Raw genomic sequence first — 12,135 nt, forward strand, 5'->3', positions numbered from 1 at the left:
TTTTTTTCTGTTTCTATTAGGAGAAAAAAAATTCCAGTCTCAAACTTTACATGTTCACAGAAAGTATTTGTATGAAATATATTATTTTTCTTGTTAATAAACACCTTTTTCTTCAACAGTCACATCTCCTGTAGACCTTTCCAGTTCTGAAGACAAAACGAAGAGCCCTGAAAAAGGTATTTAGAAGTTTTTTTTTAATATATATATATAGAACTAGCATTACCCGCGACTTTGTCCGCACCGCCCACTTTTGAGGGTCGCGATTTTGGGTGACTGACTGACTAGAGTAGCGTGTGTGTGTGTGTGTGTGTGTGTGTGTGTGTGTGTGTGTGTGTGAAATTTCAACAAAATCCATTCAGCCATTTGGCTTTGATTGAGGAACAAACATCCAAACCCACAAACATCCAAACACACAAACTTTCACCTTTATAATATTAGGATATATTGGGCTAGTACAGTTCATGTGTTTCCTACATAGAGTGGCCGTTTGTTGGCATAGAAAATATACAGCAGGACCGGTTTTGTTTTGTTTTTTAGAAATCATTGATAGAATTCATCCCATAGAAGCTAACTATTATGTGATTCCAACCTATCATATAATGAAGAACAATTCTCCGTCTCATAATTACAATTTAAGCAGTATATTAAATTCCTGCCGTGTCTACATGGCAAATATGTTTCACCATTATGTGAGGACTCGGATCACTTCTAAGTAGTATGACTTTGATTTTAAAGGTAAAGGGAAGATTGATATTCAGGCGTATCTGAAACAGTGGCAAGATGAGCTGGTCCGCAAGGAGGAAAGTATTAAGGACTTACCCCGAATGAATCAGGTAACCTTTCACTTTTTAAAAAAATTTTATTTTTAAAGTATAAATTTGGGCAAAATTTTAGGAACCAAAATCACTTTTCCCCGTATTCTTTCTTTTCTGGAAATGTAAGGCTTAAGGCCCCACGTTGCGGAAACGCAGCTTTTTTGTGGCAGATTTTGCTGTGGTTTTTTGAGCCAAAGCCATAGAATGGCTACAAAAGGAATGAGAAATATATGGAAAGTTCTTATATCTTGTACTCAGTCCATTCCTGGCTTTGGCTCAAAAAATGGCAACACAATCTGCAACAAAAAAAGCTGCGTTTCTGCAATGTGAGGCTTTAGCTTTAGCAGATTTTGCAACAGTTTGTTGAGCCAAAGTCATATTCATCCACGCAAGGCAAATGAAAATCTTTAAAAGTTTGCAAATCCCTTTCAGTCTCACTGCTGTTCTCCAAATTTGCAAAAGCGACATACATAACAAAGCCTTGTTGTTTATATGGTGGTGGCGGCTGATACGCTTGGGGGAGATGGTAGAGTCCCTTTAAGGAACGATGGTAAACCCGGTGATATTTCCATCATCTTTGATCCAACAGACATTTGTTTAATTAAATGATTAATTGTTTCGTCTTCATTTATTTGTCAAGAAGCTGAAGTGTTACAAAGGTTCCTTTATCACACTGTCATTTTCTTACTTCATCAGACCCAGTTCATCCAGTTTTCTAAGACACTATACAACTTATTTCATGGGGACCCTGAGGAAGAAATGCTATATCGTGCCATTGCCGCTGTCACCAGTCTCCTGCTTCGTATGGAAGAAGTGGGTAGAAAACTGCAGAGTACAGCGTCACCGGCCCAGATTTTACCACCAGAGGGCAGTACAACACTAACTGACAACACTCAGGGGAGCAGTGCCACGCAAGCGACGGAAAACACCGCTTCTCGTCCTTCCAAAGAAGAAACTGAATGGTCTTTTGCATTTGAGCAGATCCTCGCCTCGCTGCTAAATGAACCGTCACTTGTCAGGTTTTTCGAGAAACCTACTGATATCAAAGCCAAGTTAGAAGCTGCTAGGACATCCCAAATGCGTGCTAGTAAGAGGGTATAAGGAGCGCTCGTCTTCTCATCTCCACTTCGCAGACCACTACATAAAATGGCCACTTTAACCTTTTAAGTTTCTTACTGCTTTTAACAGACCACAGTTGACACTTTTTTATATGTTTTTAGGGCTATAATGTAATTTTTTTTTTGTTAGGAGACAAGCCCGCACTTCAGTGCACTGTATATATGTGCTTTCCAGTTGAGCGTGCACTACTGTTGTGTTTTAGTATGTATAAAATAAATGGTCTTGGATCATGTTGTGCCCATTATACAATATATAGTATACATGTCAGGCCGCGGGCAATTGTGCACAATTTGTAAACTTGTTTTATATCCTTGCTGCTTATACACTTATGCCATGTAAGGAAGCTCATAGTCAATATGGATTCGAAGAAGATGATCTATGAAGGTTTATCCAGCGGGCATTAAGTGGCCTGGATGGTACAGTTAACAGGGCAATGTTGGGTTGCATAGACACCACCGACTCTGCAGGCTGGGGAAGGGGCGATTGTATAGCGGAATGTATTTGGATACAATTGACTCAGTGGGAGATTCCATTCTGTTCCGATGTTACGGGGCAGGATAGGACCTACTCTATAATCTTTGGAAAAGCCTTGGCCTGCACCCTCGGTCATCTGCATAAACACTTACAGCTGTAACATCTTCATTTTTTGGTGGAAAAGTTTTTAAAGATGATCTGACTGCTCTCCAGGTATGTCTGTTTTTGTGAATAATTGTATTTCCCTTTAAAGGGATCCTAACACTTAGAAATAGCCTTAAGAAAGGCTATTATTCTCCTACCTTTAGATGTCTTCTCCATACCAAAGTTCGGTAGAAATCCCGGTTTTCTTCAGTATGCAAATGAGTTTTCTCGCAGCACTGAGGGTGGTCCCAAATGTTGCGAGAGAAATCTCCAGTGCCGCCTCCATCTTCTTCAGGAACGGGTTTTCTTCTTCCTTACTGAGGACCGCCCCCAGTGCTGCGAGAGAACTCATTTGCATACTGAAGAAAACCCGGATTTCTACCGAACGGCGGTGCGGAGAAGACACCTAAAGGTAGGAGAAGAATAGCCTTTCTTAAGGCTATTCCTAAGTGTTATCGAGGAAAAAAAGGGTATCCAATGATAGGATCCCTTTAACATACTTGTTTTGAAGTATCTTTTCTTAGATCTTAGTGATATACCATTCCTCTGGTATTCCTACGAGAAGCCTATGAATAATATTACAAATGGGTGTTACCAGTTGGCGGCGTGTCCCTATGTCTTGCACTGCTCAGGACTCTGCGCTTTCGGGTTTCCGTCTTCTGCTGGGAGAAACTGGACAGGAGAAGGAAACCTGGAGGTCAGTTTTCAGGCCCATTCTCTTGAATGGGTTTGCAAAGTGACCGCCCGTGAGCGTCTTCTGCCTCTCCACAGCGAAACCGTTTTTTTTTTTTAACCGGATACAAAGTCGGACATGCAGGACTTTGTGTCCGGTTAAAAAAAACGATTTCACCACAGAGAGCCACAAGACGCTCATTGGTGGACACTGACTGCTGGGGTTCCGCCTCCTGTCCAGGCGCAGACCGGGCGCAGATGTGAACCCGCCAGTCAGTGGTGACTGTATAGACATACACTCTTTAGGCAGAGGAATGGTAACACCCACTTGTCAATTTATACATGTCACAATACAGAGGGGCCATAAAAGATGCTTCTTTCATGGGGGATACAGTTATTTTCAGGAGAGGTAAGCGGTCCTCTACTATATTTATGCTGGTCATAGACATAGTAAACTTTTCCCTTTTCGGTGGATATGTTCTCTAGTTATTTCTGGATCTTTTTCCTAAAAAATCAAAGTGGGTGGGAAAAAAATGATGTATTATCAATAGTCTCAATCAGTAGTCAATAGACTGCTACTATCTGGTGATACAAGTGGTTGTGTAGCACCAGCATCAATGTCTGAAAAATAAGTCCTGACCGTATATATTGCTATTCCCCTTCCTTCTGTCTTTTCAGTTTTACCTTGTACTGAAAACCTGAGTTTATTTGGGGTAAGTTCACACAGAATTTTTGCATGAGCAATCTGCCTCTAAAAAATGCCTCCCAACTTTCCTATTTATTATGGGCCTAGTCGGGAGGGAGTGTCTTCAGGCAGATTCTCGAGGTGACCCCACCTGAAGAATGAGCATATCCTTTCTTTTTCTGGGAGCCGGAACAAACGGCTCCCGGAAAAAAAGAACTGACCAGCTCCCATTGATTTCAATGGTAGCCGTTTTTTGGTCAGGATTTTGAGGCAAAATACCTTGTGTGAACTCAGCCTTAGTCCTTTTCTGCCCTTCCCATTGTAGGGGTCTCGTATTAGTAGGCACTAGAGATGAGCGAGTACTATTCGAAACTCCCGTTTCGAATAGCATGCACCCATAGGAATGAATGGACGCAGCCGTCACGCAGGGGGTTAAGTGGCCGTCCGCCAGTAAAGTCGGCATGCCGGCCGCTCCCATTCATACTTATGGGTGCATGCTATTCGAAACGGCCGTTTCGATAAGTACTCGCTCATCTCTATTAGGCACACAAATCTACCATGTGGCACCAGCCGGCGATGCTTCCAATGCCTTTGTTCTTTTACTACTACGGCCATGCTTTGCTTTTATGTTGTAATGGATATTTATTCATTGCCATTGTATTGATTTTCTAAACCTATATAGCTATTTAGTCCTAGCCCTGCCTGTATAGTACCCAGTCCTAGTGATGCCCCTAGTGTTAAGTTCCGGCAATGTTGCTAACATGTTGCATGCATCTTATTAGTTTTTTAATTTCTTTTTAGTTTTAAAGCTACCCGTATAATCTATCTACTCAATCCAACATACGCGGATGTAATATAATGTAATGTAGCACCTATGTCTTACAAGCACCAGTCTGTAGCCGATTTTACTTGACATTGAAGCCTATTCCGTTTACAAATATCTAGATGTGTGATATTCATTAGAAATGAGATCCAGTCTAGTGATGGCAGTAATCGCTTTCTACACAGTAGGTACATTTTGGGGATAATATTTTTTGAGGACGATCACAATTGTGTAAATAATCTCAGGGTTTGTAGTATTGAAGGCCTTCTAATCTGCCATTAAAGGGACTTGCCATATTTTGCATTATAAAACTTTCATAGAACGTATATGAATTAAAGGGGTTTCCAGTAGGGATTGGGGTTAACAAAAAATACTACTTCATTGGTGACTTGCTGCTACTGTTGCTGCACTGCCTGGGTTTCTTACTGGTCTCTGATTCCTGGTCCTGTCTCCGCCCACAGGAAGTGCCTGCACTGTGGGCAATGACTGGCTGAGCTGCCACTTCCTGTCTCTCCTGTGTCGGTAATCTGTTCGGGGGAGTACGCATGGGGACCCCCCTGAACGGACTACCGAACGCATTGAGAAGCGGTGTGCAGTGAAAGCACACGAATCCCATAGATTATAATGGGGTCCGTGTGCTTTCCGCCCGGTCTCGGCATGAGTCATGTGGACAGGAAAGTAAATTGTGAACTACTTTTCTGTCCGCATGTTCTGTGCAGAAAGCACACGGACCCCATTATAGTGTATGGGGTCCGTGTGCTTTCACTGCACACCGCTTGCCAATGCGTTCAGTAGTCCGTTCAGGGGGGTCCCCATGCATACTCCCCCGAACAGATTACCAACGCAGATGGGAACAAGGCCTTAAAGGAATGCAAGTAGTAAGCTAAATAACTGAGACATTGCGTCATTTTGCTACGTATGCTCATGCTTGCAACTTGTCTTTTGCATATAATGCCTTTGGCACAAGTAGAGATCTATAAAAGGGTAATGGAGGATTAAGCTATATTTAACTTGACTTAGAAGGAGACTCTTTAAATCCTTTGCTCTTCTATTGTCATTGCCTCGGTGCCTTTCCTGGCAGAAGCGAAACGAGACGATAGAAGAATAAATCACCTGCAGAGTATATATACAATATATTATTATCTATATATAGGATATGACAGTAGGTTTATCTTTGAAAACACTTTCAGAGAGTGAATTCTGTTCATGTTGGGATCTGTAGTCCTTCCGTTGTAATATAGGACTGGTACGATTGTTACTGAACCTTCCATTTACATTGATTATTATATTTTGTATAGAATTGTCTGGTCAGAATTAAGAAATGTAGAGGTTTACTATAAGGGGGCACCATCTCGGTTGCAAAAAATCCCAAAGCAATTCTACATAGTACATTGCTGCTGAAAAAAAAAATATATATATATATATATATATATATATATATATATATATATATATATATATATATATATATATATGAGCCTCACGACAAGTCATACTCATATAGCACAGTCAAGGACCGTAAAGAAGTAGAGCAATGGAGGATCAAAAATTAACACAGACATACAGTGTTGTGCAAAAGTTTTGGGCAGAGTAAAGCATGGGTGTATATCTAATGCAAACCAGTATTTGGTGTGACCTTTACCCTTTGCGTTCCATTAGTATTTCTAGGTACACCAATACCTCAGCAGGGAGGTTGTACCAAACATCATGGAGAACGAAGCACAAATCCATGCTCAGTCCTTCAAGGAATCCCAGACAGACTGGATGATGTTGAGATGAGGGCTCTGCGGGGGCCGGATCATCACTTCCAGGACTCCTCCTTCAAAAGGCAAAGGTCACACCAGATATTAAGGGCATTTAATTTCTCTTTAGCTTTGTTAACTGATACAATTCACGCTTGCATGAAACTTTTGCACAGCACTGTACATCTAATACTAGAAATATTTATAAAGCCATATCTTACATTTTATTGCCATACATAAGTGATAACCTGCAGGTCTCCTAGGACCCTCTCCTGATACCGCAGTGTGGCCAACCATGTTTATTCCCTGTAGGTGAAATGTAGTATTACATGTCTTCCGCCAGTGTATGAAATGACTATATCTTTATGTATTGTGGCACTGCTGGTAATCCTCTTTACCTCTTCTATACTGTTATATTTCATGTTATTGATGCCGTGACCCTCCTCGTGTGCCACTCCGCAGTACAAATATGCAATAATGTCCATTGCTTCTACACCAGTCTACTGGAATGAGTACAGGGTGAATGTTAGTTGTGATGAGATAAGCGTCTAGTTATTAGTTATATTGTTCACACACAGGTCTCCCTTTGGCCACGTGTGACAGTCCGCTGTGGGCTTAAAGGGAGTCTGTTACCAGAACTTGCATATCAGCCCCACAATTATATAGGTTAGGCTCAATAGAACCAGTATTTTCCCCTTGTGAATCGCTGCCTCTTTTGCTAAAATTTTGCAAATATGCCAATGAGCTCTTTGGTGCAATGAGGGTGTTGCATTTACCTCTTTGGGGCCAATGGCAACACTCTTATTACTCCAAAGAGTTCATATGCATATTGATAGTAAATGGGATTTCTTGGCAATGGAGGCACCAGTTCACAAGGGCAATATGCTGTTGGATTCAGGTGATGCTAACCTACTTTAGAGCTGGGATCAGATGACAGACTCCTTTTAACCCTTGTGGCTAGGGGACTCTTCAACCCTTTGCAAAAGCTGTAAATCACTGAGGAATCTGCAGCAATAATTGACATGCTGCGGGCTCCAGACCTTTGGCATAAAACACTAGGCATTGCAGGTTTTTTATGCAGTGCGTGGATGGAATTTAAAGACCCCAGCCCCAAAAGGGGAGCAGTGCAGGACTTCCCCACTACTAATAGTATTGGATGGGGCTGCTGTGCTGTTACTTCAATAGTAGAGCCTGCACAATTCCCTGTACACTACTATGGCTTCAGATCCCAAGACGCTGCCGGGCGGCTGATCTGTGCAGCGTCTGGGTGTCAGATCCCCAAGATCACATACTGATGACCTATCCAACATACTTGGATCTTTGTCAATTTCATAGAAGAGAATGGAGCATTGGTCAAGCACATGCACTACTGCTCGTTTCATAGAGGGAACTCAATGTCACGATCAAACTATTGGGGCCACAGTGATCATGAGAATGGGGAACAGAAGGTTCCCCTGGCGCTTCATTCACAGGGAGGATTCAAGGAGACTTTCTGTTCCCCGTTCTCCGGATCAATGGAGGTCCCAGTGGTCAGATCTCCTGTGGATAGGGAATAACTGTCGGTAATGGCACAAGCCCCTTAAACATTACCCAGGGTAGCTTTAGGTATAACTTGCATTTTAGAATGAAACAATTATGCATATTTATGGGACTGGGGTTTTTAACTGGTAAGCGATCATTAAAGGAGAAGGCCCTATACATGAGCTGCACGAACACATCACACAGTTGTGACCTGGTTTGGACATACAGGTGTTATTCCTCTGTTATCTGATATTATACGTGTACTCAGTTATTGCTATAGTATATATCCTGTCTATATCACCAGATATCTCATCCGCCAGTGGCATCCTATCCCTGGACCCAAAGAAAAACTCATTATGGGGGATTCTCCTTGACATCTGATGGAATTTGTGAACTACTCTAGGACATGCAATGATACTCTGGTTTGAATCTATAGATTTTCTAATTCTGATAGGGAAAGGAACCTGTGACCAAGTTTGGGCTTCCTAAATCACCAGGATGGAGAATGGGTCCAGGCCTCATACATACACATGCACAATGCGCCATTAGACCACCTCATTTCATAGCAAAGAAGTCTGGTATATTTTCCTTTCCTTCCACAACACAACGTGCATGTGGCTGGAGCAAAATGGCGATCGATTCTCTCCATCTTGGTGGTTTAGGTTCAAAATGTGGTGCCGGGTTCCCTTTAACTCCAGTCAGTGCTGCCTACAAAAAGCCATTGAGAGCATGTACAATCATTGGGGCTCTGGTAATACAATCTCTGATCTTGTCTGTAGGGCGTTCTTGAGACATTGTGTGCACTGATTTTGCAAAAGAATACCAATGAGTAAATCGGAGGCGAGCCACTTTACCTGCTATTTTATATTGGAGTCCGTCAATCGCTAAGAACTATCTAGGAGACGTTATTGCTTCTAGTCTCAGTATGTGACAAATGCAGGGCTGTCCTTTAAGTGTCTGATAACTAGCTGGTACAAATGCATTTATCTACAAGTAAATCTACTAACACTAGTGAAAATAGGAGAATAGAATAATAAGGAAATATTCTATTACATGACCATTGAAGGATGAGAATACTCCGCTCCTTGTGTACTTACTTTAATACTTAAGAACATGCACTTATTGGAGGCCATTACATAACAGGCCCAATGTAGCGAGCCTCAGCTAAAAAAAAAACGCTGTGGTCTAGCTGCGACGAGATGGCAATGCAGGGTATTGGCAATCCGTCGTGGCTTTCTGCTGCTGATCCAGGGTCCTGTATCCACATGGTTATACAGGACCCCCATCCTAGTGATGGGTGGGGATGCCAGTGATCATACACCAATCTCCTATCTCATAGAAAGGTATATGTTTTTCATTGACCACCCCCTTTAAGTTGTAGTGTCATATTGTGGCCTGTCAGACCACTTCTATATCAGTACATCTTACGGCTACCCAATGACACAGCGCTGTTAGCGCGGCCTCCATGTTATACTCAGAATGTAATGGTAGAATAGGAAACTGTATCCACATGTAGAATTTTTGGAGGTTTTCTTCAACAGGACACGCACCAAGTGTGAAAAAGTGGGACCATACTCTGACCGGAATGAACCTCAAGTCACAGCTGCTTTACTTGGGCTACATTTATACGCGCTGCATTTTGTCATTTTATTTCTGCATTTGCACTTTTTTTATTTTTATTCGTATTCTGTTCATGATAAGACTAATGTAATTGTTCTGGTTAATAAACTCTGTTTCAGAATCATCAGTTTTCCCATTTCCCTTCTTACTTCAGTCCTTTATCGCCTAAACATCTTATAACGCATTGACTGTAGTCGCAGTAACATGAAAGCCTTGCAAGTACGACGTTTGGGGTCAGGATTACATTGAACATTGTGTTCTGGTGAATTATCAGCCCACAAGTACAAAATCATACAGTATGTGATAGAAATAATATATCAAGTGCGTATCATCTACCCCAACAGAACGGAAACGTAAAATATAGACTCGGACAGTTGTGATGATGTCACAGAATTCTTTATTTCGACATTACATGTTTAAGAACACAAATCATATACCCGGTTAGTTAGGTTATATAGCTTGGGCGTTATTTTCCCCACAAAAGGAAGGAACGTTCAGATCAGTGGGGATCCAACCTCTCAAACTCCCACAGATCAGACGAACTGGGGAACCTTCCTCACCGCATCCTACTATTCAGTAGGTCAGGATGAATGGGCCTAATCAGTAAGGAGTCTCGAGACGCGGACACTGCGGTGAATGAGCCGCGGAATCCACAGTAAGATCGAGCAGGATGCGTCCAATCCAAATTCATGGCAAATAAAACAGCCTTAAGAGAACAGTTCCTCATATACTGATTTATGCCTAATGCGGGACCTGAGGAACAGGGATTTGAAGAACACCAAAGATCTTTATGTCATGGAATGGACAAAGGATCTTTGTAGGTTTGCACATAGACGATAGTTGGCGATATGAATGTGAATCTCGATATGTCTTTGGAGATGCAATAAATTGGCTTTCCCATCCCATCTTCCCATATATTCACATGAGATGTCTGATAAATGAAGTCCCACCTCTGACACCCTATTTTAACAAAAGGGGTTGAAAAGGGAAATGTAGCATCTGTTGTCCTCTTCATTCGCTCCTACGGGATTTCTGAATGTAGCTGAGCAATCATGCCTTGCCTTATTTTATTTATTATACACTAGCTTTTACCCGAGACTTCGTCCGTGGAACCCCGACCCCCTGTGGGACCCACCTGGAGCGGTGCGCAGGCTTGTTCCTTTGCCTTGTGTTGGCAGCAGGCCCTTCCTACACCTGTGGGTCCATGGACTTTTGGGGCCCACCCTGCGGCCCGCTGGAACTGTTTACCTCCTCTCCCTCCTGGCACTCGCCACCCCCCTTTCTCCCTATCCGCTTCCCCATGTGGTCACTTCTTCCTCCTACCCCCTGCCCCTTTGCCCCCCAGGAACATGCCCCCTTCCCCCCCTAACCCCATGCCGCTTCTCCCGTGTTACCTATTCTGTGCTTTTTTTTTCCCCCTACCCCATGCCCCCTTCTTACCTACCCCGTGCCCACCCACCCTGCAGCCCGCTGGAACTCTACCTGGTCTCCCTCCTGGCGCCTGCCACCCCCCTTTGTCCCTACCCGCTTCCCCATGTGGTCACTCCTTCTTCCTACCCCATGCCCCCTTCCCCCGTCTTACCTACCCCGTGCCCCCTTTTCCCCCCCACCAGACCCTGCCGACCGTGTGTTTCCTTTCCCCCTACCAACCTGTGGCCCCGTCCTCACCACACCCTGGACTGCCAGTGCACCGATGTTCCGACTTGTAGTGTCCAGAGATGACAGACGCTGCGGGACACTACAGGTGACCCTCTGTCCGGCTGCGGCAAAGTACTGCGGTCCCGTGGTGAGGCCACACAGGTGGGGCAGCGTATGGACTTGTCGCTGGCCCAGAGTAGAGGCCCTTGTTCAGGACGCTCCGGACCTCTCAGAGACGCCATGTTGGTGTGGACGGCGGCCGGATGATAACTCCGCCCACATAGAGAAGCGGCACCCAATCAGGTGAGCTGCTGAAGGGGCAGGGATGACGTCATCCCAGATCCTACAGTGAATTGAACCATGAGAAGCATCGGGCACGGGAGTGAATTGTGGTGTTGTACAGGAATTCCATGCAGCCTATCGTTCAATCCGGGACCCAAGGTATGTATGTGCGCATTTTCAGACAAATCCATTCGCCCGTGTAGGTGTGATTGAGGAACAAACATCCAAACACTCAAACATGCGAACACACATAGCTTCACCTTTATAATATTAGTAGGATTTTATTATATTTTTTTTTCTCCTTTTTTTTTTTTTTTTTTTATTTTGGAGATTGACGATAACCCCTTAAATATGGCTGTGCAAATAGGTTAACAAATTCCCATTGGGATAAGTGGAGTTTGAATTAAGTTGACATTGTTGGTGTTGTGTAATATGTTGAACAATAGACGTCAGAGATACATCAGTGTTCTGATATTTATCCATTTTGTCCCATTTGCATTGCTTTTGTGCTTTTCATCCAGATTAAACCACCAGAAATAATCTCACTCGGGTTCCGCAGGCTTTAAAAGTAGTCTTTTTATTTTTTTATCTTTTTCAAAA

At 43.1% G+C, this 12,135-nt stretch overlaps 1 protein-coding gene across 1 annotated transcript in view; it reads left to right on the forward strand.

The window, feature by feature from the left end:
• Nucleotides 1-2,452, forward strand: part of TBC1D8B (TBC1 domain family member 8B) — a 35,736-nt gene extending 33,284 nt beyond the window's left edge. Inside the window, exons 19-21 of the mRNA XM_075260482.1 lie at nucleotides 120-176; nucleotides 736-833; nucleotides 1,512-2,452. Of these exons, the coding sequence (XP_075116583.1) occupies nucleotides 120-176; nucleotides 736-833; nucleotides 1,512-1,916 (560 nt within the window). The 3' untranslated portion in view covers nucleotides 1,917-2,452. The remainder of the gene's footprint in view (nucleotides 1-119; nucleotides 177-735; nucleotides 834-1,511) is intronic.
• The last annotated feature ends 9,683 nt before the right edge of the window (nucleotides 2,453-12,135 follow it).

The sequence above is a fragment of the Leptodactylus fuscus genome, chromosome 11, assembly GCF_031893055.1.
Source record: "Leptodactylus fuscus isolate aLepFus1 chromosome 11, aLepFus1.hap2, whole genome shotgun sequence".
Taxonomy (NCBI): Eukaryota; Metazoa; Chordata; class Amphibia; order Anura; family Leptodactylidae; genus Leptodactylus; species Leptodactylus fuscus.